General features: G+C 49.6%; 1 protein-coding gene across 1 annotated transcript in view; it reads right to left on the reverse strand.

Moving 5' to 3' along the window:
- Positions 1–27353, reverse strand: part of COL4A1 (collagen type IV alpha 1 chain) — a 129462-nt gene that overhangs the window by 42466 nt on the left and 59643 nt on the right. Inside the window, exons 3-17 of the mRNA XM_069602011.1 lie at positions 10125–10214; positions 9984–10028; positions 8858–8902; positions 8690–8752; positions 8147–8200; positions 7998–8024; positions 6460–6543; positions 6313–6375; positions 4957–4992; positions 4388–4429; positions 3112–3198; positions 2650–2676; positions 2433–2483; positions 1405–1449; positions 1266–1319 (exon numbers count right to left, since the gene is read on the reverse strand). Coding sequence (XP_069458112.1) covers positions 1266–1319; positions 1405–1449; positions 2433–2483; positions 2650–2676; positions 3112–3198; positions 4388–4429; positions 4957–4992; positions 6313–6375; positions 6460–6543; positions 7998–8024; positions 8147–8200; positions 8690–8752; positions 8858–8902; positions 9984–10028; positions 10125–10214 — 813 coding nt within the window. The remainder of the gene's footprint in view (positions 1–1265; positions 1320–1404; positions 1450–2432; positions 2484–2649; positions 2677–3111; positions 3199–4387; positions 4430–4956; positions 4993–6312; positions 6376–6459; positions 6544–7997; positions 8025–8146; positions 8201–8689; positions 8753–8857; positions 8903–9983; positions 10029–10124; positions 10215–27353) is intronic.

Here is a 27353-nt window from a genome sequence, read left to right on the forward strand (position 1 = left end):
TAATTTAACATATATTAGATGAAAAACTCAAGAAATAAATCCTTTTATATGTAATGTTCTTATGTAAGAATTATAATAATACTTTTAAAAGTCTTAAGATATGCACATTATTTCATAAAGGCACATTTTTTACTTACTTTGCTTTTATTTTTTTCATTTTTTTCCTTCTAAGCTAAGGCTTTAAACTTGTGTTAAACCAGAATTAGCATGCTTTCATTTTTCTTATTTGAATACAAGAAGAGATTTTAGATAATCACGGGACTTTAAAAAACTCTTAGCTAATATATTCTAAACAAATTTACCTTTTACAGCCTACAAGAATTGCCTTTCTCATAAAGTTACAGCCTTAGAGAAAGATTTCTCCTTTTGTCACAGGCTTTGCTAAGCAAACCCTGAGGTCCTCTCCCTACTGTTAGAGATGAGTATTTTCAATCCAGAGATGAATATTTCCAATCCATTTCTTATCTTAGTGGAGATTTACATTACCTAGTCTCATGATTCAAACAGAAAAATAAACCCACACACAAAAAATTAATAAATGAAACCACAGTTTTCTCTGAGCATCAGATTGGCAAGTATTTGCTTCAGTTCAGTGACAAACAGATGTCAGATGGAAGGCTTATGAAGCGTTCTTTCTTCTGAAGGCAATTTTATCTCATGTGGCAAAAGCTTCCCCAGAAACGGGTCTAAACATTAATTCCAAAATTTTACATTTTAGGAATTTATGGTGGGAAATGACCAGACAAGTATTTTTCTGATACTTAAAATCAGAAAAACATGGAAAAGACCCAAACACCATGCAGAAAAAGGCACGAGCATCCCAAGTGTTGAGGTATAACCACACTTAAACGCTGGGACACATCCTCACATGTCACCAGGGGAAAAGCCAACTAATTCATGCTGTCCCATTTTCCAAAAGCTCATGCATATGTGTATACATGGGACAGTTATGAATTCTGACCATTTCTGAGTGAGTCGTAGAAAAATTACCCAAGTTTTCTTTTCCTGTATCTTCCTGCATTGACTTTGTTTCATAATTGGGAAAAATTAATCTACTCCAAAAAAAACCCACACATAAAAGTGGAGCACTTTATATTTTTTCTTTAAAAACACATGCACACAAATAGGGCTACTAGGTTGTGTTTTCCCACACGGGACACACGTAATTTCTATTCTTTGAGAGCGTGGTCCTTTATTCCAGGAAAATCTTTTAGGTTGAGCAAAATAAAGGCAAAAGACAAAAAGAAAGTAGGGTTGCCATTCACCTTTAAGCCTTCTCGACCTGGCTGTCCTGGGTACCCTGAATCGCCCGGAAACCCCTAAAATGGGACAGAAAGCAACAACAGTTATAAGCGAGTAAGAGCAACACCTTGCTTTTTAAAAAAATCATAGAGAAATACTCACTTGACTCCCTTTTTCTCCTTTTTCACCATCTTTTCCTGGTTTTCCCTGTACAATAAAAATTTAAATATTAGTAGTGCATAAATTGGAGAAGGAAATAGCAACCCACTCCAGTACTCTTGCCTGGAAAATTCCATGGACTGAGGAGCCTGATAGGCTACAGTCCATGGGGTCGCAAAGAGTCGGACACGACTTCACTCACTTAGTGCATAAATAGTAGTAATAGCTATGCTCTAACACCAGGGGTTTGAATCAAATACAAGATATTACACTGTATGAATTCTCTGGGTGAACTGGCTACGGTACAGTAGTAAGTCATGGAAGACACGTTAAGTCACTATGAGCTGAAAGGGCTACAACGATAGACGACGCCACGATGTTTGAAAACTGGAGGTTGATTCACTCCGAGTCTCCTATGGCCTCAGGGCACCTGGCTGCAGAGCTGACACCAGGGAGGTTTTCTGACTGGCCAGGGGGTGTCTGGCGGCTGATACACCGCTGCGTCACGCTCGCCGGTTTCCACGCGTCGTTTCAGGGAAGAAGCTGAACTGTCTCAGCTGTTGGAGGTGGGCCTCCTGTCACTCGGGGCGTGGGAAGCATCTGAGCAGCTGGGCGCCCAGATGCTCTGAGCAGGTGGACAGGTGGCTCTTCAGTGAGGGCCCAACCGAGACGGGGGTGATGGGGCGGACGCGCTATCTTGGCGGGAGGAGGGGCGGTCCTCTGAATAAGCCTCCACTCCGTCCATGGGATTCTCCAGGCAGGAATACTGGAGCGGGTTGCCATTTCCTCCTCCAGGGCATCTCCCGACTCAGGGATGGAGGCCGTGTCTCCTGCACTGACAGGTGGCGTCTCCACCGCTGTGTCACCTGGGAGGCCCTCCTCTAACGCTGACTCCCTCCTCCCTCCTGCTGCCAGGGCTTCAGAGAGCCCCTGCAGAGCCCTTGGAGTCTACGCTCCTGTGACCCTGTGGTCCTAGCAATGGGGGAGAAATGGCCTCACACCAGGAAGGAGCGGGCTCCAGAAACACTTACGCGGGGCCCTGGTTTTCCAGGTTCTCCTTTCTCTCCAAACCCTTGCAGCCCCTTAACAGAAAAAAAAAGAAAAGGGGTTAGATTCATTCGTACATTTAAATAAACTACTAAATTAAGTAAATGTTCCAAAGAAGCTGAAATAAGCTTGTAACCTAAAGCCAATACATGGCCGTCTTTCACACAAAATAACAATGATAAACGAGACTTTGGTGCTTACCGGAAATCCGGGTTCACCTTTTTGACCCTAAAATAAGTTACGAAAGAAAGATGAGTACTGTGTAGTGGCTACACGGAACAGGTACAAGGGAACACACAGCTCTTCCTGTTACAGTAACCGGGAAATTCACACCGGTCTGGAGCATTCACCTCCTGCCATGACTGGGGGATGGACATTAAGACGGCACAGGGGGCTCGCCTGGTCCGCGGGACCCAACCCTCCCCAGCCCTCAGCCCCGGCCGCCCCCACCGTGACCCTCACACGGGAGGTCGGCCTCCAGCCAGTCTGGCTGCAACCGGACCAGCTGCCTCTGCTCTTAAGGGGCTCCCTTCTCATACGATGGGGAGTCCACACCCCTGTCTTCCAGGTCAGCGTGAACAGAACCGGAGAAACTGAACTTTATCCCTTCGAAACCGCTCAGGACTAGGAAGGCAGCGCTCGCTGGACGCAGTCCGCCCCTACCTTCTCGCCGCGCATGGCTGTGTCCCCTTTCGTGATGACTTGAGCCTGTCCTGGTAATCCCGGGGGCCCGCTGACCCCTTGATCACCCTGATGAGGCAAAAATTGGGGATTAACCGGGCATAAAAATAATTATACCGGCCGGAGAAAGGCGGAAGCGGGAAACATCAAGAATAGAACTGTTTAAAAAATGTGACTCGGTTCTGTTGCAGCCTGTCCTCGCCGCAGCAGAAAATCAAGTTTCCGAAGAAGACAGTCCACTAAGGACACAAAGCCAGGAGAAGGCCGTCCCGCCCCGCGGTCAGGGCGGCCACCACCCTGTGACAGCAGAGCCTGAACGCCCGGAGGACACACGGATGTGCGCACACGTGCAGAGTCCGTGCATCGAGACAGACAGCTTGAGGACTACACGCCGGCACACAGAAGCCAGCCTGCACACTTGATGGCACGGAGGAAAGGGCGCTGGCTGCCTCGTAGTGCCCAGACGGAAAGCTCTCTTCGTGTAAACCAACGAGGAGAGAAGCATCAGGGATTCCTTCCTGGAAGCCCCACTGCTGGCAAGCGGGAAGTACCGAAACCTCGGCACCACGCAGCGACTGAGGTCCAAAGACCTCCACTGCGCCCGGCGCAGAATCCCTTTCCTCTGAGGTTTACAAAAAGGCACGGTGGAAACCTGGGCTGAGAAGAGGAGGCCCACGGTCACCCACTCCACGTGGCCATCGTCTGCACCGGCTTGGGAACCGGGTGCTGCCGTGATCCCAGCAGCCAGCGCTCGGAAGGCATCCCACCGGCCGGGTCCAGGCAACGTGGCGCAGAGCACCCCCGGAGCATCAGGGACCCAGGGCCAGCCTCTCCCTCCCCCAGGATGAGGCCTCCCCTTCCAGCCCGTGCCTCCCTGCCTCCAAGGCGCTTTTCCTCCCAACTCGGGTACAGTGGCCTCATCTTTAAGCGTTCAGTATGGTTGTGCCACCAACAGCCACCTCCTACACTTAACCCTTTTAGGATGGAGCCCAGCTCGGGCTTTGTCACTGCCTGAGGACATTGTGACGGACCGCTGTGAACACAGAGGAGGCATTCTGCACCTGTGGGTCAGACCCCACACGAAGTCATCTCAGCGCATCCTAGCCACGACCTCCAGGCAGACGGCAACAGACGTAAGAACGTTCAGAGAAGGGACTGCGGTCATCAGGGTCCAAGAGGCGGCCCAGAGGCGGAAACCTTATTCTGCTTAGACCTGTGATTTTGGCCAGGAAAACGCCCCAAAGCAAACAGCACTCACCTTTTCACCTTTCGGCCCTTGAAAGCTCAAGCCCATTTGCCCCTGTTGATGAGAAGGCAGGCTTCTGTTACTAGCATTGTCTACTTTGCTCAAGATCATCTAACAAATACGACGTGAAATGCAGCAAGACGGTACATTTAAAGCAACAGCTTCTTCCCATAAAGACATAACATTGATATGTTCAAGAAAGTTGTGACCCTGCTGTACTCAATGTCTATTAAAAGCTTTGCTAAAGTATTACTCAAAAAGAATCCCACAGAAACCATTTTTTAAAAATTCAAGATTTTTAAACTCTGGTTCTAGAAAACTAAGGAAAACATCAGTGATTCCATGACCAACAGACGGATAAGAAGAAAGATCAACAGATCAGTAGATGAGTGGATTAACTGACAGAGAGTTAGTAAGGCTGATGGACTGATGGATAGGTGAGCAGACATGTTAAATGTAGAGACAGACATGAAACTTATAACTTCCCGAAATACTTTACAGAGACTACGGAATGAGTTACAGCAACGTCACGATGGCCTCACACTAGCGCCAAAGAAAAACAAACGGAAAGCAATCTTTACCTTTTCGCCTGGAGGGCCAGGAGGGCCTGGAGGGCCCTGGAAGAGAGAGCATTTTAATTAAATACGGTTCACAACCCTGGTGTGCTTCTTTGCACCAAAGTTATCTTCAGATATCATGGTTAGAGCAGGAGTTTGTTGGATATTACATGTTTTCCCTGTACTATAGAGCTGTTAGCCTTTGAGAGCAACCAGAAATTAGTCCAAGATAATTACTAATAGGGACGAAAATCCCTCACAATTCCAGGGGTTCCCAGTGGAACCCACTGAGCTGAGCGTGTGCTGGGTGATCAGGGAGTGGATGAACCCACCACCAAACCCCCGGACTCTCGGGCAGGCTCAGGTGAGGATGGCATTCTCACACCACCCATTCCTGCGAACGGGGCACTCCCAAGGAAGCTCTGTTAACATGAACTCTCTTCTGCTCCCGAAATGTGTGAGGAGGAGGAGCTGATGCTGCCCTTCTGCGGAGAATCATCAGCTGCAAAGGAAGCTGATAGCAGAGCTGAGCCTCCTGGAAGCTGATCTCGGAGCTCAGCTTCTAGTCGTCACTAGAAACACAGCGCAGCTTCTTCACAGCCTGGGCTGGGTCCACAGCCCCCAGGAGAGCAGGTTCCTGGACATGACTGTGTTCCCACGAGGGAAGGTCCAGGGCAGAGCCTGCTCGTCCATCTCTGCATCCCCCCTCACGGGACACACTGGCATCCTCACAGCCCAAGTAATTCACATGTTGCCCGGGGGATGTCTCTGCCTGTGACATGTGACATCTCTTTATAATCCTTTCCCCACAGCTCTGGGGACAAATGGACCATAAACACCAATCAAACACTCCCTTAAGATAGAAGCTCAAATAGATAACTAGTAAGAGCCCACTGCACCGCACTGAACTCCACTCAACACTCGGTAACGACCTACACAGGAAAGAATCTAAAAATGAGGGGATACGTTGTGTAACTGATTCCCCCTGCTGTATACCCGAAATCAACACAGCATTGTAAGTCAACTATACGCCACTAAACAGAAAGCAACAAAATTCTGTCAAGCAATTATCCTTCAATTAAAAAGGTAGATCAATTTTTTAAAAAAACAGAAATTCATTCTTGAATCCGAATTGAAAGGGCTCACCACTGTGTAAAATTTCTTGGCCCAGCTTTTTATTTTATCCTGGAGCACAGCCGGTAAACGTTGGGAGAGCTTCAGGGGGACAGCAGGGGCCTCAGCCATCATGGTATGCACGGTCCCCCAAGCTCCCTCCCACCCAGGCTACAGTGTTCATTCCATTTTAGGAGTCTTCACACCTCAACGCACATGTTCTCTGAACGGCAGCCTCAGAGACAGACTCCCCACCCCCAGACTTACTGGTGGCCCGGTGAATCCTGGGGGCCCGACGGGGCCTTGCAGTCCTGGTAGGCCTGGTGAACCCTGTAAAATTCACCAAGAGAAGAATTAAGACGCAACCCAGGCGGAGACTCAGCTTGAGCTCGGAATCACCCAGCCAGTACTCACAGGCGCTCCCGGCTGTCCAGGATATCCTCTTTCGCCTTTCAGCAGGGTCCCTGGTATGTGGCCCAGAATCTCACCTGGATCTCCCTGGGGGATAGAAGACAAATCACAAACACTGATGTTTGTGGAAAGAGACTGAACGCCCGTGGAGTAGGGGGCACGCACCGCTGGTGTGGGACTAGCCCAGGTCTGGGATTCAGCCTCTGCCTACGCTTGGGATAAGCCTACCGGCCGTCTCCCCGGCCACTCATCTTAACGACCAGCACGAGGACAGAGCTCGTGGGCCGCTGAACGGAAGGATGTGGGGCGCTCCCCATAACGGGCCCCGGGCAGGCGGGGTCTAGACAGGGGCCCAGCTCTGGTCAAAAGGCTGTGCACACCGGCTGCTCTCGCAAAAGAAGGGTCACCTTTCAGGACAAGACCCAGCGCGGCCACGTTCAGAGAAGCAGGGGATGTGTTTTAGGCGCCGGCGTGGCCCGGCCCCAGTGCCCAGACTCGGGCACGCACCAGGCTGAGGCCAAGAAGGCTGAGGCCCTTTTCAGATGAGGGCGTGGCCCGGCCCCAGTGCCCAGACTCGGGCACGCACCAGGCTGAGGCCAAAAAGGCTGAGGCCCTTTTCAGATGACGGCGCGGCCCGGCCCCAGTGCCCAGACTCGGGCACGCACCAGGCTGAGGCCAACAGGGAGGCCCTTTTCAGACGAGGTGGGCATTTATATCTGCAGGTGTGAAGGACTAAGGTATAAAGCAGATGACATTCCACCCTGCGGGGGGAGGGGCTGGGGGCCACCCACCCCAGGGGTTGAGGCCTACAGAGGAAGAAAGACTGACTCCCAGGAAGCAGGGAGACTGCCTCCAAAACTGGACCCACGCCCTCCCCTGGGTCTCCAGCCTGCATCCCTGCCCCTCGGACGGTGGACTGGCAACCCTCACAGTCACACCCCTCCCCAAAATAAGGAATCCACTTTATCTCCACATATTGTAATTATCTATCAAAACATACAGAATGAGATTAATATGTCATATAAATATTAGAATAATAAATAATACTATAGAACAATGGACATTGTATCACGTATTATACAACATACAAAACATTTCACAACATTGTATTTGTACTTTAATTCTCTCTCCCTCCCTCCACCATCCTCATGTGTGTGCTGTATACATATGGTGCCCACACATTGCACAACCGTCCCCTCGCACACCCCACTGACTCTGTTTCTCTGCGGAGACCTGCTCACAGCACCACCCGGGGCTCAGGACAAGGAGCTTCAGGGACCCACGTCTGTTACATTTCCCCCTCAAATTATGCTTCCCATCACCGCCTATTTCCTATGAAGAAACGGACCTGGTGTTGAAGCTTTAGGCTCTAAAATTTAAGTCTGTGTGCAGGACTTCAGTACTCTTTTAATGGAGCAGAGTTTAGGCAAATAGGTTAACGGGCAACCGGTCAACCAAAGTAATTTAAAGTAAGTTTATTTTTCGTGGCATCTGTTTTACACAGATGCCTGGAATGAATCCAGCAAAATAAAACAACGTACCTTCATTCCCGGTAACCCTGGTGGTCCCTAAAAAAGAAAACGTTGGTATTGGTTTTGTTTTCCTCAAAAGAACACTGACATTAAGATACGGGCGGAGGGCCGGAAAGGGAAAGGCGAGTCACACCCTTCCCAAACGACCCGATACTCACGGGATTTCCGGCGAATCCAGGCAAACCGGGAGGTCCCGCGGGCCCTCTCTCACCCTGGGACAGAGAAAGTTACTCTCAGGGGTACCAGGGTGACAGCACCTCACCCCAGAGGCCCCATCCGTTTCCCTGCCCTGCCCTCCAGCGACGCTGCGTCTGCTGGTGAAAGCCGTCGTCTAAATATTGCTATCAGCTATATTGCTCAGCGCTGCCTCGTGTTGGAAGAAACGTATTTGAGAATACACTTAACAGGGACAAGAATTAACACTGGCATTTTCTTATTTGCTTTGGTAATGGACTAGAGGTGAGAGATTTCATGGTGAAAGCAACTTTAGAATGAAAGTCTACAAAAAGAAAGGCTTAATGATGTCTTTCCTGAACACTAAACATGGGAAAACTGTTTCCTTTCCAAAGAAAGATGTAACACAAGTCACTTCCCAACTGTGGCCACTAAACCTGTGTTCCCAGGACAACTCTGCCCAACTGTTCCACTTGCAAAGTTAGATAAACGTGCACCCAGCGGGCAGGACCCGGCTCTAAGTTTACCTTTGTCCCGTTACATCCTGGAATACCTGGGGGACCCGGAGGACCGTCCTGGCCAGGAATACCCTGCAATTAGCAAAATGAAAAGTAAACAAGTTAGAAGATCATCAATGCTACTGTAACACACATCAAACGTCTCATAAAGGAACTAGAAGCCTTTTATATACATACAGGAAGTCCTGGGTTTCCAGGGTAACCAGGCACTCCCGAGGGTCCCTGCAGGGATGGAAATGAAAAGGTTTTAGGTGCGGGAGAACCCCCATTTTCTCCCACTACACCCTCCTGGATAAGGATGTCAGACTCTCACTGCTGGCATTTGGAACATCGACCCCGAGCAGACAGAGGCGACCGAGGACTCAGCCCAGGGGTGGGCGGGAGATGGCCTGGAGTTTCAGTAGCAACTCTTCATCATCAAACCCTGGTGATTGGTTACTTCTAAAATCAAGGCTGCACACCCACAAGATAACTCTGCCCTAGTTTCATCCTTTGTAATTTCTAGGAGATGATAGATGGATGTACAGACAGAGAGATGGGTGGATGGATAAATAGGCAGACAGAAAGAGAATTTACAGGAAAATCTCAGACAGTTGGGAAGCAGAGGGTAGGCATAAACGAGTTCCCTGAGGGAAGAAAGTCAGAGCTCTTCCTGGCTGAAATCCAGATCCTCAGTGCAGACAGCTACAATGTTATCTGCTATCTTCTGCCCCAAGGAGGATCCAGCAAGGCTGGGCACACTTCCCATTCCACTTCCACGAAGTAACAATAACACAATTAAAACGTTTACATTTTACAGTCTTCTATTTTTCAAAGAGCTCCCTGCTTGCACATCCCAGGAGCGGGCAGAGCAAAGACAGCAGAGTGTGAAGGAGGAAGGTGGAGGTGGAGCGTGGATCCGAACACGTCACCACTTTCCACACTGACCAAAGGCGTCTTTGATGAAGACCTGGAGACGCGTCATCCCCTCCCCCAGTGAAATCCGCCCACGGGAACCCCTGAGGAAGCAGCCACAGGAAAAGCCAGGTGTCGAAAGGACAGGAAGTGAGCCCGTCGAGGGGCAGGCCTGGAGGAGGGGGACGCAGGCCCGTCACCCAGGGACCCAGCGCCCAGGGCAACCGCTGTCCGCGCCGAGGACAGAGGCCAGAGGCGGGCGGAGGGGCCCCGAGAAGGAGGGGGGCGGGAGAGACGCCCCCAGACGGTCTGGAGGCGGCGGGTGGGGGTCCGGAGCCCTCCCCCAGGAAGCATCGCTGTATCGGAGCCCGCCCACAGGTGTCACCGACCCCACGGCCCCCGGACTCACTCTTGTCCCTTTAGTGCCTGGCAGTCCGGGCTCGCCGGTGTCACCCTGGAGGGAACAGACAAGACACGATGGCTCACAGCGATGACACAGACCATCTCAGGCCCACCCCCCGGCCCCCACGCCTGTGAGGGCCAAGCTCACCTTCTGTCCCGGTGGTCCCTGCGGCCCCTCGGGTCCTTGCATTCCGGGAAACCCGATGACCCCTTGTAACCCCGGAAGGCCTCTTTCTCCCTGTGGAGGAGGAGAGAGCCAGTGAGACGGAGGGCGGGTCAGAGGGAGTGGAGGAAAGAGCAGAGATGGGCCTCGGTCAGCATCACCCCGCATCCCGCCTGCCACAGCGTCAGAAAAGATGCTGCCCGCTGCGACCCAAGTCAGACACGTCTCTGCTGTCTTTAAGCTCCTTTGAGGGCAGCAACGTCCACAGATGATCCCTGGCCCAGCGCTGTCTATACACTATACTCCAAACGCTACATAACTTGTTGGGCAAATAAAACAACGGAAAGTTGGGGTTTTTCCCACTAAATTGCTTAGGATAGTTGGGGCTTTTCTTGTTTATAACCTCCTTTGATGAGTGATGCTGTGTTGGCAGACACGGCACTGAGCTTCTGAGAGCAAACTCCATCGAGGCTCCCCTTCAAGGGGTGTGGAGGCAAAGCTCACGGTTGGCGCCTCAGCGGCAGACGCCGAGACCCCTCTCTGCCATCAGCAGTCTGATGACGGGCCTCCCCGAGCCTCTCTTCAAACTGGCTTTGTGCAAAGGGAGTATCAAGGTTGAATTACAGTCTCTGCCCGCGTGGAGCTTGAAATTCAACCTATTTTTGAAAATAACAAATTTTATTTGGGGTCCACACATGCGGCTGCGATTCAGAAAGACTGGGATATTGGGCCTTGAGGTGGCCCTTGAAAGAAGAAAACAAAATTAATACGTGAAGAGATGGAAGGAGGTGATTCAGGCTGGACGAAACCAAAGAGAAGAAATACAAGCAGGACAAGAATGTGGAGAAATGAGGTACTACCGTTTGATCCTGGAAATGTGGTTTCCTGTACAAGCATCAGCAACGCAGTGGCCTAATTAAGGATATTTGCAGAAGACAGCCACACTTAGCCTGTCCATGGGAAACAGCCCAACATGGGGACAAGAATTCAAGAAAACCTATTTTCTTCACAGTATATGGACTTTTTTGTACCCAGGTGGCACAGTGGTAAAGAATCTATTTCCCAATGCAGGAGACATGAGTTCGATCCCTGGGTCAGGAAGATCCCCTGCAGAAGGGAAAGGCAGCCCACTCTCATATTCTTGCCTGGACAATCCCATGGACAGAGGAGCTGGGCGGGCTACAGTGCATGGGTTCACAGAGTCAGACATACTTAGCGATTGAGCACACATATGGACTTCAATGCAACCTCACAATCAAATTGAGTAGGCATCTTTAGCCAATTCTTAAAAACAGAAGGCGTGTCAGAGATTATAGCCAGGATTCCTTACTTCCCCCAGAGTTACGTTAGTTCAAAGGGAGAAAATAAACTGACAAGCTAAACACAACAAACATTTGCACACGTGCAAAGTCGCTTCAGTCGAGTCCGACCCTTTGTGACCCCATGGACTGTAGCCCGCCAGGCTCCTCTGTCCATGGGATTCTCCAGGCAAGAACACTGGAGTGGGTTGCCATGCCCTCCTCCAGGGGATCTTTCCAATCCAGGGATGGAACCCGCATCTCTCACGCCTCCTGCATCAGCAGAAGGGTTCTTTACTACTAGCGCCGCCTGGGAAGCCATCTGGGGGTAAACAAATATTTACCCTCCCCAAAGAGCACAGTCCCGAGAGCTACTGGAAGATTTTCAACGTTGCGTGAATGAAAGAACACGGAACAAAAACTCCCAAAGTCATCCTCCTTTCCAGACCGCTCAGAACTCGCAGGTGAATCATGTGCCCGTGCCGTTTATAACGTGTTATCTATGACTATTTTTGGCTGCACTGAGTCTTCGCTGCTGTGCACACGGGCTTTCTCCAGTTGCGGCGAGCGGGGGCTGCTGCCCAGGTGTGGAGCCCGGCCTCTCACTGTGGCGGCTTCTCCCGTTGCAGAGCGCGGGCTCTAGAGTGCCCGGGCTTCAGCAGTGCCAGCGTGCTTAGCTGCCCCACGGCATGCCGGCTGCTCTGGACCAGGCATCAAACCTGCGTCCCCTAGCACTGGCGGGCAGAGTCTTAACCACAAGACCGCCAGGGAAGTCCCTACACTTCTCTGCACTGTAGGAATGTGGTTCTGAACAGAAGTCTCCATCCACTGGGCCTCCACGGGCTGTGGGTGTCGTTGGCAGGAGGCTGGAAACAGCACGTGAATAAATGGGGAAGAAGCAAGTGATTTCTAACTCCAGAGGATCCCAGGACTAAGTGGAGGAAAGAAAGCCAAGCTCTCCCGTTTGGCACAGCCGCCTAGACCAGCTGCATCCGGGGGCCAACCAGGAAGAGCAGACGCAAACATCCCTGGGGCCCTGCAGAGGCCGGGACACAGAGCGCCAGCCCGTCTTCCCTGGGAAAGAAAAACATTCTCAGGCCGTGTCCAGGGGAAAGCTCCTTAAAGGCATCCACTCTTCACCTAAAACGACAGCAGACGCCAATGCCCGAAGTCCTGGAGCTGGAGATGGACGGTACACTGACATCAGGTCAGCCTCCTCCCTAGACTCAGATACGGGAAGATTCGGCCCCAAATACAACTGAACTCCAAACAGCTGGCTGAAAAGTAAACGAACGTTGAATGGAGTATCCTCAAATGGCCTGGCACGTGATGGGAAGGAGATGTCAAAGGCACGTCGGCGGAAAAGCTTCCTAACGTGCGGGGTGGCATATTTTTAGTGCTTGGTTAACATTGGCGGCATCAGCGGGAGGCCCAGCACAGATAAGATTGTATAATTCTCGTTTTCATCGTGGAAGGCACAGAGGCCCAGAGCCGGATTAGCTGATTCCTACAAGTTTCTCACTGAGTCAGCACCAAAGCCAAAAATAGAAATGAGGTCAGCCTCTACCTCGGCCCGTGTTTTTTCTAGGTCACTAGAGCAAGCTGGTTCCCAGCAAATATTAAATAGCTCACCCACAGCAAGTGAGCCCCTTTTATGTCCATTTCACAGATAAGGAAATTAGGACCCGATGTTTTACTGACATGTCACGTGTCACCGGCTAACCCCCGTGTGCTCCTGGGAACAGAATTCAGAAATCTGAATTCCCAAGTCCTGGCCTTTGCCGCAGAACACATTCTTTCCCAAATGTCACCGGAACACTTGAGCAAGCCCCAGATCCCAGGAGATTTAGAATTAAGTAGCTAAAGAGGAAGTGACTCCTCCGTGGATGTGGCTCTTGCCATCTCGCACATACATTTTTTTTCTAAAGTTTCCTAATCTTTTGTTCAGACATGAATAATCTAATATCCTGCAGGTTATCCTGGGCACCAGAGCAGAGCAAACAGGCAGGATAAGGATTTGAACAGCTATACAATTAACCAGTACACAGCACACTGCAGGCCGGCCCAATTCTTCCTCCGAGCTTTCAGCAAATCTCCACGAGGGTCACAGGGAAAGCAGAGAGCTGGGCAGGTGAGGCAACGGTTCTTCCTGCCAGTCCTTTTGAAGCCAGACTCAGCAGCGGTGAGCCCTCGTGCGCTGGGGCTTACGGCTGAAGGTGCACAGTGGAAATCAGCGAGAGGCAGGACCCCTCAGTCACCTCTTTCCCAGGATGTGCTGGAGGCAGGGTCTGAGAGCACCTGGGAGTCCACAGGAGCCCCACAGTCACGGTTACCACGGCAGCAAGAACTTAGCCTGGAGGATGAGACAGAGGCACGCGCACGATCCTACACAAAACGTTTTGAGACAATGGCCTTTAACAGCTTTACTCCTGAATATCAGTGCAGTCTACCACACTAATTTTTAAAAAAGTTTATATACCAATCATGGAAGTGAGTATCATTCTATCTTCAAATGAGGAAACTCAGAATTTGAGAAGAGAAACTGGCATGCTATAAAGAAGAAAGAATAGAGCCATGGAGAATGATCTTGGTATCAAAATCAGCCACTCTAAACGAGGCATGAAACAGAGCTCCATGCATGGAACAGCTTACAAATTCTTTATCATACACTATCTACAGGAGATGACAGAAGGAGATTCTTTAAAAATCCATAAAGTGTGGGAACAGAAGAGTTTTTTAAAAGTAATATCCAATTATTTCCCTTCCTCTTAAAACACCTACGGTCAAAGTTCATGATTGAAATCCAGTGTTAGAATACATCACCCCCTTCAAATCTCAGTCAAACCTCCAAATACTAATAAAGCCCCCAGGATGGCGAGGCTGAAAAAGTGAGACAGTTCTAAGGATAATACAGGAAACATCATCATCAATAACAACAACAAAAAAGGCTGAAATTAACATGAAATATATCAGACTAAGGTGTCTTCAAGCATCTGACAGTCAGAGGCCCCATTATGCCTGTCTCGACAGCCAACGTGGCTTTGAGCCGAGCTCTGAATCTTCTTCTCAGTTTTAAAATGATAGGTTCATGGATGGTCACCACGAACTGACGACGGCCAAGGAAAAGTCCTGCCCGAGCCCTGGGCCCCCTCTCAACGGGGGACCGACCTTGACAGGCAGAACCACCTACACGCGCTTGTTCACCCATGGGGACGCAGAACACAGCCATGAAGGGTGCTGCCTGCAGAGGTCCCGCAGCGGGCGTTCATCTCTCCAAGTTAAGCACTTTACAGGCAGGGGTATTTCTCATTCATTCAGCCTTTGGCACAGACTTGGAAAGTCAGTGAATGGATGGTGAACTAACCAGAACAGTAACCCTAACCCTAACCCTAACATGAACGTACAAAGAGAGAGGGCTTTATCTTCGTAGCCTAAAAGCTTTAAAACAAAGTAACACGGTTGCCGGGCAGGACAGAGTCCCTGGCCTCCCTTTCCCAATTTAAAGCCCCACGGGCACTGTAGAGCCTGGAACCATCACTGGCCAAAGAGGAAACAGGAGGAGAGAGCCGTGGGCGGGATGGGACACTGAGTCAGCTCTCTGGGGCCTTGAGACTTCAGCGTCCAAGCAAGGCTGCGAATAACTGAGGCAACGAAAGTATGTGCGTTTGGAGCCAGCGCTCACCAAGCCCTCAGTGCTGGCGAAGCGATTTCAGACCACGGGTCACAGTCAATGGGGGACTTCGGGGCTGAGCCAAAAATTCCACAAGCCCGATTCCTGGAGCCCAGAAACCATCAGACATCTGCAGGATAATTTCCTGAATGCCGAAGCTGCTGGGAAAGTGGTGGGAAGGCGAGGATGGGTGTCACGGGGTCATGGAAAAACTGCGGGATGAGGCCCCGTTGGGCTTCATCCACACCAGGAAGCTGGACATCACGGCAGAAATCCTGCCACTGCCGCAGCGGGGAGAGAAGGGGACACGCACGGGCAGAAGCCTGGAAGGGCCTGGTTTTCCTCAGAGGAAGACGAGAACACCAACTCTCCTCTGCACCAGCAGACATACACCTACAGCCTTCAAAGAATGAATATGTCAACTTAACACAGACCACGTTTAGGGGAGGGAAGGATTAGGAGTCTGGCGTTAGGAGACGCAAACGACTATACAGGATGGATAAATGACAAGTTGCTACTGTCCAGCCAGGGAATTGTACTCAAATCTTAAGATAAACCCCAATGGAAAAGAATATTTAAAAGCAGGTGTATATAGCGACTCAACAATACATATATAAATGAATCACCTTGCTGTACATTAACACACTGTAAATCAAGCCTACTTCAAGCTCAAAGACTGGAAAATAGGCTGTCCGACTCTTTGTGACCCCATGGATATACAGCCCATGGGATTCTCCAGGCCAGAATACAGCAGTGGGTAGCCTTTCCCTTCTTCAGGGGATCTTCCCAACCCAGGGATGGAACCCAGGTCTCCCGCGTTGCAGGCGGATTCTTTACCAGCTGAGCCACCAGGGAAGCCCAAAAACACTGGAATGGGTAGCCTGTCCCTTCTCCAGGGACCTTCCCAACCCAGGAATCAAACCAGGGTCTCCCGTGTTGCAGGCGGATTCTTTCCCAGCTGAGCCACAAGGGAAGCCCATAAAAACGGGCTACATTTCTTTAAATAATACTGAAGACTGTTTCACACGTCTCCTCTTTCATTACTGCTATCTCATGCATTTAACATTTTACTATTAAACTGCATGCATGCTAACTCGCTTCAGTCGTGTCCGACTCTTTGCGACCCCATGGACTGCAGCCCGCCAGGCTCCTCTGTTGGTGAGATTTTCCAGGCAAGAACACTGGAGTGGGTGCCATCTCCTCCTCCTAATATTAAATTAGGAAAGTGTAAAATCCTCTTGCACCCAGAGCATGGCTTCCTCTTGTTCGCCTTCTTCCCCGAAGTGTCATTTTCGCGCTCCAGGTCCGGTGCTCTTTCGCTCGAGACGGTCGGTAGGAGGCTCTTGGCGCAGTTGTCCCCGCCGGCTCGGAGGGGATATGCCGGGAGCTTGAGCAGTCACACACGGGGGGTGGACCTGAGTGCATTCCCCATCTTTCCACATGCAGAGGGTGAGAAGAGCCAGAGAGGCGTTAGACAGGAGAAAGGGCTCCTGTGCTCACGGCCTTCGCATTCCGTGAGATCCCGCCTCTTTCCTAACAGCCTCCCGAGACCACTCGGTCCCTTCTCACCCTCGGGGCTGGTTTGGGCAAACAGACCCTACATGGCCCCTCATCACAGGAACCTCGACACTCCTCTCCTTGGCCACCATCAGGCTAGTGGTGACGTGCTCTCAGAGACTTTGGAAGCTACAGATAATCGGGTTTGTATGAAAAGTGGTTTTTCCAGGGGTCACGTATGGATGTGAGAGTTGGACTGTAAACAAAGCTGAGCGCCGAAGAACTGATGCTTCTGAACTGTGGTGTTGGAGAAGACTCTTGAGAGTCCCTTGGACTACAAGGGGATCCAACCAGTCCATTCTGAAGGAGATCAGTCCTGGGTGTTCACTGGCAGGACTGATGTTGAAGTTGAAACTCCAATACTTTGGCCACCTGATGTGAAGAGCTGACTCACTGGAAAAGACCCTGATGCTGGGAAAGATTGAGGGCAGGAAGAGAAGGGGACGACAGAGGATGAGATGGCTGGATGGCATCACCGACTCAATGGACATGAGTTTGGGTGGACTCTGGGAGTTGGTGATGGACAGGGAGGCCTGGCGTGCTGCAGTCCACGGGGTCACAAAAAGTCGGACACAACTGAGGGACTCAACTGAACTGAACTGATGAAAAGTGGGACAGACACAGTGCCGAGGTTCGGGAGACGGAGCTGCCTGGGGGCACAGCAAGTCGTCGGAAAGCCTTCCTCCCTCTGCTGACACGTGGACCGCAGCTCTGACGCTGGGGTCTCCGGCCAGGGCTCTTGAGCAGACACTCCCGGCCCCTGGAGCTGAGTCCATCCAATGGACAAGGGCCACCCACACCTGGCGGGTGGGTCAGCAGCTTCACGCTGCCCCTGACATGGCGCTAGCACAGAAGTCTCCCCAAGAGGCTGTGTTCAAGGGTAGGTTTCCGCTGGATAAACCCTGATCTTTCAAGCCCATGATGAATTCTGGCACAATTCTGGGAATTTCAACAGCGCTGTGAAAGTCGGTCGCTAGCGCCAAGCTCAAATCATACGTAATACGAAACGAGCAGGGCACCAATCACAGAGGAAACACACGACAAATGTTATCGGTCAGCCAACATTTGCCAAGAAATGAAGCTGTAGATACTTTCTGATCTACCAAAATCCGCTCTGCACGTCATGGGGTGAGGGAAAAAAAACGAATTATAAAGAGTTCTTCACAAAACACTTTCCAAAGAACCATTCTTCAACCCAAGAATAACCTGAAGGAGCCCTGAGTGCCTTGTTACTATAAACAATTTAAAACTCTTCCCCAAAAGCCAGCTAAAAGCAAACTTTCCAGCTTCGCTGATCCAGTTAAAAACTCACTAAAAAGACAGGCAAACTTGAGGGCTGACAAATTGTTGGTGGCGAAAAAACTTCAAATTTTCCAAAGGTTCTTAGGACTCATAAATAAATTCCAGACCTGTCTCCGTCATTAGAGCCGAGTATCAGCGATGGCGGACAAAGATTAAAGCTGCCAGAAGTGGCAAGGGTCTTTAACAGCAAATATTTTCTTCATTAATTTGGCTCTTTCTGAAAAAATCAGCCTAAAACACTTTTGTTAATTCTTACTCCAAAGCGGGAATCTGCTTAAAATATTTTAAGTATAAATATTTAAAGTCATTCCCCCAAGTAGTCAGCTTCCCAAATTAGAAAGAAAAGAAAAATATTTTGATAATCTTCTTCCAAAGTCTGGTGGGTGTATTCCATCAATATGTGTATACATTTCCAGCTCATCTTTAATCGACAGCTTTGTCCACTTTCCCATCAGACAGCAGAGTTCTGTTTCCACTGGGCTTTCTCATGCTCTATTAATATGTTCAAATTTAAATGGGAAGGTTCAATGTCTTGATGGGTTTTCCTGTGGACCCTGGTCCAATAACCCTCCACTCACATCCATCATCTTCTGGGCTTCAGCCTAAGTCCAGCCTCTCAACCACCTCCCAGGCCCAAACAGTGCTCATCCCCAATCCTCCACCATCCCTTAGCATCCCAGCATATCCACGAAGTCTCAGCTAAACATCCTTTCATTGGGATTGTTGTTGTTCAGTGGCTAAGTCGTGTCTGACTCTTTGCGATCCCATGGACTGCAGCACGCCAGGCATCCCTGTTCTTCACTATCTCCCAGAGCTTGCTGAAACTCATGTCCATTGAGTCAGTGACGCCATCCAACCATCTCATCCTCTGTTGCCCCTTTCTCCTCCTGCCCTCAGTCTCTCCCAGCATCAGGGTCTTTTCCAACGAGTCGGCTCTTCCCATCAGGTGGCCAAAGGACTCCTAAACACAGAGCAATTTGAAGACAACTTTTACACCTAATCTATCACATTAAATTAAGGAGACACGAGTACATCATGAGAAACGCTGGGCTGGATGACGCACAAGCTGGAATCAAGATTGCCAGGAGAAATGTCAACAACCTCAGGTAGGCAGATGACACCACCCTAACAGCAGAAAGTGAAGAGGAACTAAAGAGCCTCTTGATGAAAGTGAAAGAGGAGAGAGAAAAAGCTGGCTCTAAACCCAACATTCAAAAAGCTAAGATCGTGGCAACCAGTCCCACTACTTTATGGCAAATAGATGGGGAAACGTGGAAACGGTGACAGGTTTTATCTTCTTGGGCTCCAAAATCACTGCAGATGGTGACTGCAGCCATGAAATTAAAAGATGCTTGCTCCCTGGAAGGAAAGCTATAATAAACCTAGACAGGTATCACTTTGCCAACAAAGGTCCGTAGAATCAAAACTATGGTCTTTCTAGTGGTCACGTATGGATGTGAGAGGTGAACCATAAAGAAGGCTGAGCGCCGAAAACTTGATGCTTTCAAACTGTGATTAGGTGGAGAAGACCCCTGAGAGTCCCCTGGACTGCAAGGAAATCCAACCAGTCAATCCTAAAGGAAATCAACCCTGAATACTCACTGGAAGGACTGATGCTGAAGCTGAAGCTCCAGTCCTTTGGCCACCTTATGCGAAGAGGTGACTCATTGGAAAAGACCCTGATGCTGGGAAAGATTGAAGGCAGGAGAAGAGGGCAGCAGAGGACGAGATGGTGGATGGCATCACTGACTCAATACACGAGTGTGAGCAAGCTCCGGGAAACAGTGAAGGACAGGGAGGCCTGCCGTGCTGCAGTTCATGGGATCGCGACCGCAAAGAGGTGAACTGAGCAAGAAAGCCCCCAAGGGCTCTGGCTTTCCGCCACTAGAGGGCGCTGTGTGACCACACTTCCCCCATCAAAATTTCCCCCAGTAGACTCTGAAAGCATTCAGCCTTTTTTTCTTAAATATCCATTATCTTAATATACTAATGTTAAATATTTAGTGCCACTGAAGATATCAGTGCAGGTACAGCTAACAGAAATCATTTTTAATAAGCCTGCAACACACATCACTACGGGAATAAATTTTAATTTGAATTAAAAAATGTACAAAAAAAGAGTGGCTATGTATAGATGATTCACTCTGCTGCACAGCAGAAACTAACACAACATTGGAAAGCAACTATACTTCAATTAAAAAATGTGATTACAATTAAATATAAAACTAGTAACCTGAACACTGAGGCTATTAAGTAACATAATTCTGTGACCCTAGAAATAACGTGAATTGATGTTTTTCAGACTGCTTTCTGCACCCATATTTCAAACCCAGAGTCTAACAATAATACAAGGGGACTGTAACAATAACACAGGGTTGGGGAGTAAATTCAGTTTTCTAAATGGCTGGAACTAGTACATTTTTAAACAATTAAATTCTGCAAAACAGGTACACATATGGTAGTAAGGGGTCTCTAAGAAACAATTTCTAAATATCCAACTGCTGGTAAAATTTATTTGAAGGCTCTTCTCTGGTCCTTCTACTATGCGTTTATAGGAAATACATACTTGAGATCATTTAACCCGTTCTCTTGATTTTTGTCATTTAGAAAGGGGAAAAAAAAATCCAACCAGATTTTAAGAGCTTCCCCACAAGGTCACAATCAGGAATGTTTCTGGCTAAACCTATTACTTTCCAATCAGTACAGACTTAAAACATGTCCTTTAAAGCAGAACAGTGGCACAGACATGAAAGGAGCCCGACAGCGGCTGGGAAGTTCACTAAGCGGGCGGCCCTGGAAGGTGGTGTGTGTTGCGCACGGCAGGCAGGAGGAGGCAAGACCTGGCTGCAGCTGGGGACTGGCCTGGCAGGGGCGGGCCTTGCCTCAAGAGCCCAGAGTAGCACAGAGCCACTCGGCGGGGCCTCAGAGGGGCTGAGAACCTGCCTGCAAAACTGCACCTTTACCGGCACAAGGGCCTTTTCTGTGTTTGAAAGTCCCATGTTCCTCTGCTCACTCGCCTCTATCAAAATCCTATGTCCTAACTTACAGATTGTGAGGGGTGGGGGGGGGGGGGAGTGAGACTGAAGGAACGCAACTGTTGCAAACAAAATAACAGTGGGAGGCGAGGAGGTTCTGGAGTTTAGACAAGGAAAAATTGCATCGTTTTTCTCAAAAAGACACTTCGCCTTACTTTTACTACCTCCGAACCGACAACCCTGAGGCTTAAAGAGATGCACTGTATGTTATCAGCAACTTTCAGAAATACCGATTAGTACGCAATGTTTAAATAGTCCTTGGAGGGTTTTCTTGTTACCACAGCTAAGGATGTTATTAACTTTAACTTGAAAATGAACGTGGGTGTGTGACAAGGTCCTGGAAGTGCGTGCATCCTGAACAAAATTAGGGCACATAAAAGTCAGGAAATGCCACAATCTAGGTCAGGGAGGGTTTTTTTTAAAGTCTGTGCTAACAGTAAATATGAAAAATGCAAAAGTTCTATTCTGACAATAACAATTATTATTACAGAAAAGGCATGCAAGGTATTCTTTGGGTTTAACCTTTAGAGAAACTGCCAATTGGCAATTAAGAAAAAATGTTTTCTCAAAAAAATGTTAAATTCAATTATCTATTAAAACTGGGTTTTAGAGGTACCCTACCAGGGGCATTCCCTGGGCCCCCACACCCGGCACACAGAGTACACAGTAGGTGCTCACTAAATATTTTCATGAGTGAGTAAGGAAACACAAACCTACAAGAGCGTACAGGTCTAGGAATTCCATTTCAAACTCGACTACAAAAATAGGCACCTCTGCTCCGGGTGAGTGATCAGAGCTTTGGGGAACCCTACTCTGCAGGCTCATGGTGGACTGATGATGCCGCGTGACGAGGCAAGAACTCTGACTTCGGAAGCAAAAGATTTCAGTCCTGGCTGGAGCATCGATCACGTGGACTCCCTGAAAATCCGTTTCACCCTCTTAAGATAGGACCCTGTCTCTGCCCCTCTTCCCCATGGGATCTCGTAAGGGTCAGATTTGGTTTGATGGAGTTTTCAGAGCCACCCTGCGTTGCCTCAAACACTGAACAAATGTTCACAAACCTAGCGCTGCAGACTGTGGTCCCTTTAAACACCTCCCTTTTGCTTCTGTCTTTAAGTCTCTGTGACTGTCAGGTCCACGGCGTCTCCTAAAGACCACAACGCATTTTAGAAGAGAACGAAAATGCAGCGTAGTCTCTGTTTTGATGCTATAGGTCACGACCCAAGAATTATCTCGTTTTTGTTTTCGTGGCTAAATTCAACATAGGAAACAGCATTCCTTGAGCATTCAGCAAAACGTGAGAGGTGTACGAAACTCCTCCGTTATCTCATGCACAGGGCTTCTCAGTGTTCCCTTAGTGAGCATGTTTGACAGCAATTCCTTTCAAGGCCAGGGCATCATGTTTTACTGTCCGGTGTCAGCCTGAGTCTTTCTGAGGCCAGCACGTCACCAGCTCAACCCACTGAGATGACGGAGGCCCCGGGACCCTCCTCTTCTGTTTATTCCGTGAGGACCTGAGAACAACGTATTCAGATGCCTCCAATGATTTCCTTTCCCCTCCAACCAAGTTCCCTGACTGTTACCACATGGCTAATAACACTTGCCCCAACATGCTGCAATCATGTCAAGACTTCATTAATCAAGATCAGAACAGGGCCAAGGAGGTTAAGACATGACGAATCAATTCCGCACATAACACAACACAACACGGCCAACCTTGAGGTTTCACAAAGCCTACCATTAGCCTAGCCTCCTCCATGAGAAAGAGCCGTGGTAAGATCGATCCTGATTAATAACCCAATTTTAACCTGTTTTCAGTAAAGACCACAGTATGTTTTAAAACATATGGTGCCTTCAGGAAAGAAATGGACCGAAAATGTTGAAGGCGGTTTTTTGGTCAAGAATGATTTTAAAGCTGAACAGTTAAGAAAAGCATCGTTGCTATCGTCTAGTTGCTGAGTCGTGTCCAGCTGTTTTGGGACCCCATGGACTGTAGCCTACCAGGCTCCTCTGTCCGTGGGATTTCCCAGGCAAGACTAAATGGAGTGGGTTGCCATTTCCTTCTCCAGGGGATCTTCCCCACCCAGGGATCGAACTCGTGTTTCTTGCACTGGCAGGCAGGTTCTGTACCACCACTGAGCCACCAGGGAAGCCCCAGAAAAAAGCATATGATTGCACAGTCAATCCCAAATAAGGGGGCATAAGTTAACACAACAAATAGCTCCTTCCTAAATACTTACAAAGAGCCTTCACGTCAATGTTGCTCACAAAATCAGCAGCGTGTGTTCGGAAGATAACGTGGGCACGTGTTTTTACCCAGGGGCATGGCCAAATCATTAAAAAATTTACACAAGCAGCATCTTATTCAATGCTATTTTACCGTATCTATTTTTCAGAGGCGTTTAAGGTTCAACTGATACGAGAGTTTCCTGTTTCGTTAATTCTAAGTTACTTAATGCCGGTAGATTAAAACATTACACTCTTTGGCTAGGAGCTAAGTTGCTGAAACAGACAAATCACATTACAGTCTGTAAATTAGGAGATATTAATGTTCTCATTAAAAAAAAAAACAGATTATAGAGCTTTAAAACTATGTGACATTTCCCCATGTATCCTGCATTTAAATTTAACAAATCAACTTGAAGACAGATGACCCAGTGGATAAGTGTATTGGAGAAAGACAGACAGACAAGATGGAAGGAGGGGGGCAGGGGGTGCTTGAAGGTCAGACCCAGCCTCTGGCGATGCTCCCTCGCATTCCGCGCCCCGGGGGTCTGTGTCATCCAGCAGAACCACAGGGGCAATTTCTCTTTGGCCACCGGAGGCTGGTCAGTCAAGCACCCTGAGGTGGCCTTTCCTTCTCTCTCCTATTCCAGATATGAAATTGCCAGCTTTGTAAAAAATTCCTGAGCTCCCACGAGAATTCCAAGCCAGGGGGGAGCCCCCCAGACACGCCAAGAGGACAAACAGGCTTCCAAACTCAACGCTTCTCCACGGAGAGGACCAGCAGCTGCAGGGAGAGATGGCTGAGAAGCAACCACCTCACAGCTACTTGATGTTCCACGGCAACGGACCGCAGCGGATGACCTGGGTGCAGAATCTCAGAGGAACAAATACCACAGGGACAGGGAGCTGGGCCTACCCCAGGGGCTCATGAAGAGCCTCACGGAGCGTGCCTGGCCTCCAGGCTCCCTCCCTCTGCCCCAGAAGCAGAGCAGAAGCAGAAGCTGTTGGGGTCACCCACAGGGAAGGGGTCTGGAAAGTGGGACGAGGCACAACAAGGGGACAGACATCGCTCCCTGCGGCTACACGCTCAAGGCTGACACCATGCAGGTGTCCTGAGACTTTTCAAAACAGAAAAAAAGGGAGGGGAAGACCCAAGGGACTCAAGAACTGCTACCTTTCACATCGGCAGGCTCGAGAAGTGCATGAGGAAGGCGCGGGAGCCAAACGCCCTGAATCACATTCCTGCCTTCTCCGCATACATCACTGAGAAAGCATTCGAGGCTGAGGACATGTCTGCCTGAAAAGTGCCAGCCCCTTACGGCCTGACCTTCTGCGCAGATCAAGGGAGCCTCTGACCTTGACTGCATACCAGCGGCGTGCGGACATCGAGCAAGGCCCCGTGGTGCCCTGACTGCATACCGCGGCTCCTTCTGGTAAATTACACTTTAGAAAGGGCAGCATGGCAAAGCTCTACGAACCCCTGGCCTCTACAGGACAGCCCTGAAATCAGAGACAGCAGACACGCAGATCTGAAAGTTTAAGAGCTCTGAGTCCACCTTCTCTGGGTTGGAGATTTAGATCAAAATGCCAAGACTCCTTTTCAGGTTAAGAAATGCACGCCAATCACAAGGACCCAGATGAACACGGCCGCCATGAGCCAGATTCTTAGAGGGCCAGCGCGTGCAAGGCGGGTCTGGCATCGGAGAAGCTGCTCGGGACACACACCCCCTCCCCACAAAAGGCTTGGCTCCCCGGGACCCCCTCTGAGTCCACACTGCTCTGGGTGCCCCTCCACCGACCGCTGCAGAGAGTGTGGCTGCCTCTTCAAGTGGTCTGGGGCCCCACCCTGCCAGCTCTAACGTCACCCTCCCGATTTGGTACCCTGGAGTCCCCGTCACATCCAGGAGGAGTCCCCGTCACATCCAGGAAGAGTCCCCATCACATCCAGGAAGAGTCCCCATCACATCCAGGAGGAGTCCCCGTCACATCCAGGAGGAGTCCCCATCACATCCAGGAGGAGTCCCCATCGCATCCAGGAAGAGTCCCGGGCAGCGACCTCCAACGTTGCCCATGAAGCTCACTGCATTCATCGTGGATGGACTGAGCTCCTTTACTACCTCGGATAAACCATTTCCCAGTCAAGTGTTTATCCAGATACTGCAGGCCTCAGAGATCACACCAACCAACCGAGAGCCAGGGCTTTCTCACCTGTGATCAGTGAACCAACGCAGGACGTCAGCTGCCACAATGAAATACCCCCTCACGAGGAAAAAAAAAACTGTGGACAAATCCTCAAGCTCTAACAAAGACATGGGAGAGAATCCCATCTCTCACTCGTCACTAAGAGTGTCTTCCAGCTCTTCGGAGGTTGGTCTGCAAAGAACATGGGCCAGCCCAACTGTGTTCAGATGAAGGCAGCCCGAGAGGGGCTTCAACCCTGGAGGACGTGCGGGTGGCATTTCAGGGAGGAGGTGAGAACCGAGAGCTGATTTCCGCGTGGAGAGGCCCAGAGTCAGTTGGACTCGGGGCCAGATAAGCATGACACTTTTTCAAAGCCACGTGGCTGTGGAGGCAGGCCACACCACCAGTGGACACAGCGTGCATGGGAGACTTTCACGTTTCTATGGGGCTCGTTGAAGGGAAAATAAGGCCCTGTGGCACCCAGTCCCCAGGGCCATCTGGCCCCCTTGTCTCCTCTAAGTTCCCCTTTGTTTAGTCACGCACTGCGCCAAGCCACCCCAGGAGGACGGGGCTCTGCGATGCCGTTTCTGGGTGCCCAGGCAGCAGGGTCATCCCACGTTTCATTATTTTTTACGAAAAAATAACGTTTTCTATTAAGAGTCAAGACGAGGACGGTCGGGGTCAGGGCCCGGCACCGCTGACGACAGTGTCCACTCACACGAGTGGTTCTGGGCTTTAAAGCACACGAGATTCCACTCAAGGCCTTTAATTTTCTCCTATTCCATCTCAACGTGGAACGAAGATCAGCTCCCTCTTTTGTGAAGCTGCACCAGATGAGGTGCATTCCTAGTACAGTTACGGATCCATAAAGGTAGAGTTTTTATGATTAAAATCTATCTCCAGTGTAACAGGTCTCAGAGCAGAGGGTGAAGGGGCAGACTTTATGTGATGGAGATAAACAGGAAAGATGAGGTGGATGCTGGGGGAGGTGTGGCTCACGGTCCCCTCTGTGGTACCCAAGAGGCACATTCCAGCGACACCCGCGCTCAGGGAGATGTGTGCGTGAAGGATAAAATAAAACCACCAAGCGCGGATCTGCTCGTCACGGCTTCCCCATGGTATATGGTTGATACTTCACTCTTGGATTCAGGCATAGTTTTTAAAAATCCTCCCCTTTTTTTCGTTTAACAAAGAACTATCAAAAAGACAAAAGTAGGTGAATGTGGAAACCCACACTGATTCTCACGATGACTCTGCCAGATGGTGACTCATGTCCAACATGTGGAAATAGGAAATAGGAGACATCTGGAAAAAATCTTGGCATTGCAAGACACCAGGGAAAACATGGAAAAGGAAAGAGTGTGCATTAACCCATCCTCCCAGCACACAGGAAGAGAGGAGAGCCATCAGAGCCCGGGGTGGACGCCTTGACCCCAAGGCGAGTAACGTGGACACTTGGGGTGTTGAAATCCATTGTGTGGCAGAAATAAAGCGATTCTGCTCGTACGTTCCCCTTTAAAAATACCTCGAACAAGGTAAGTTGACTTGGGGAGGAGAAGAGTTTGGACACTGCTTGTAATTATACGGGTGTCAGGAAAAGCAGTTAACAGGAAAAACCTATAGAGGTACTTGAAACGTTAAGAGGGTGAGTAACAGGAGAGTTGGTTCCCCTAATGAGTCTGGAAATGGATGATAAAATCACAGTGCTGACTAGAAATTGGATGGTTGTTCCAGACAGACCTCCCAAGTGAGAACATCTCATTTTTCCTCCACCAAAAGCATCCAAAAACTACAAACAGGCTTCCCAACAATGGTGCTGTGATTCTGACATCTGACATCTCTCTGATTCAGGTGCTGGGAGAGCTTCTGACTTGATGGAACGGTCCTTCTCTCTGAACCGACAAGTTCTCAGCTTGCCTGCATCTTCATGTTTGAGAATCCAGCC

This window comes from Ovis canadensis, chromosome 10 (assembly GCF_042477335.2).
Source record: "Ovis canadensis isolate MfBH-ARS-UI-01 breed Bighorn chromosome 10, ARS-UI_OviCan_v2, whole genome shotgun sequence".
NCBI lineage: Eukaryota > Metazoa > Chordata > Mammalia > Artiodactyla > Bovidae > Ovis > Ovis canadensis.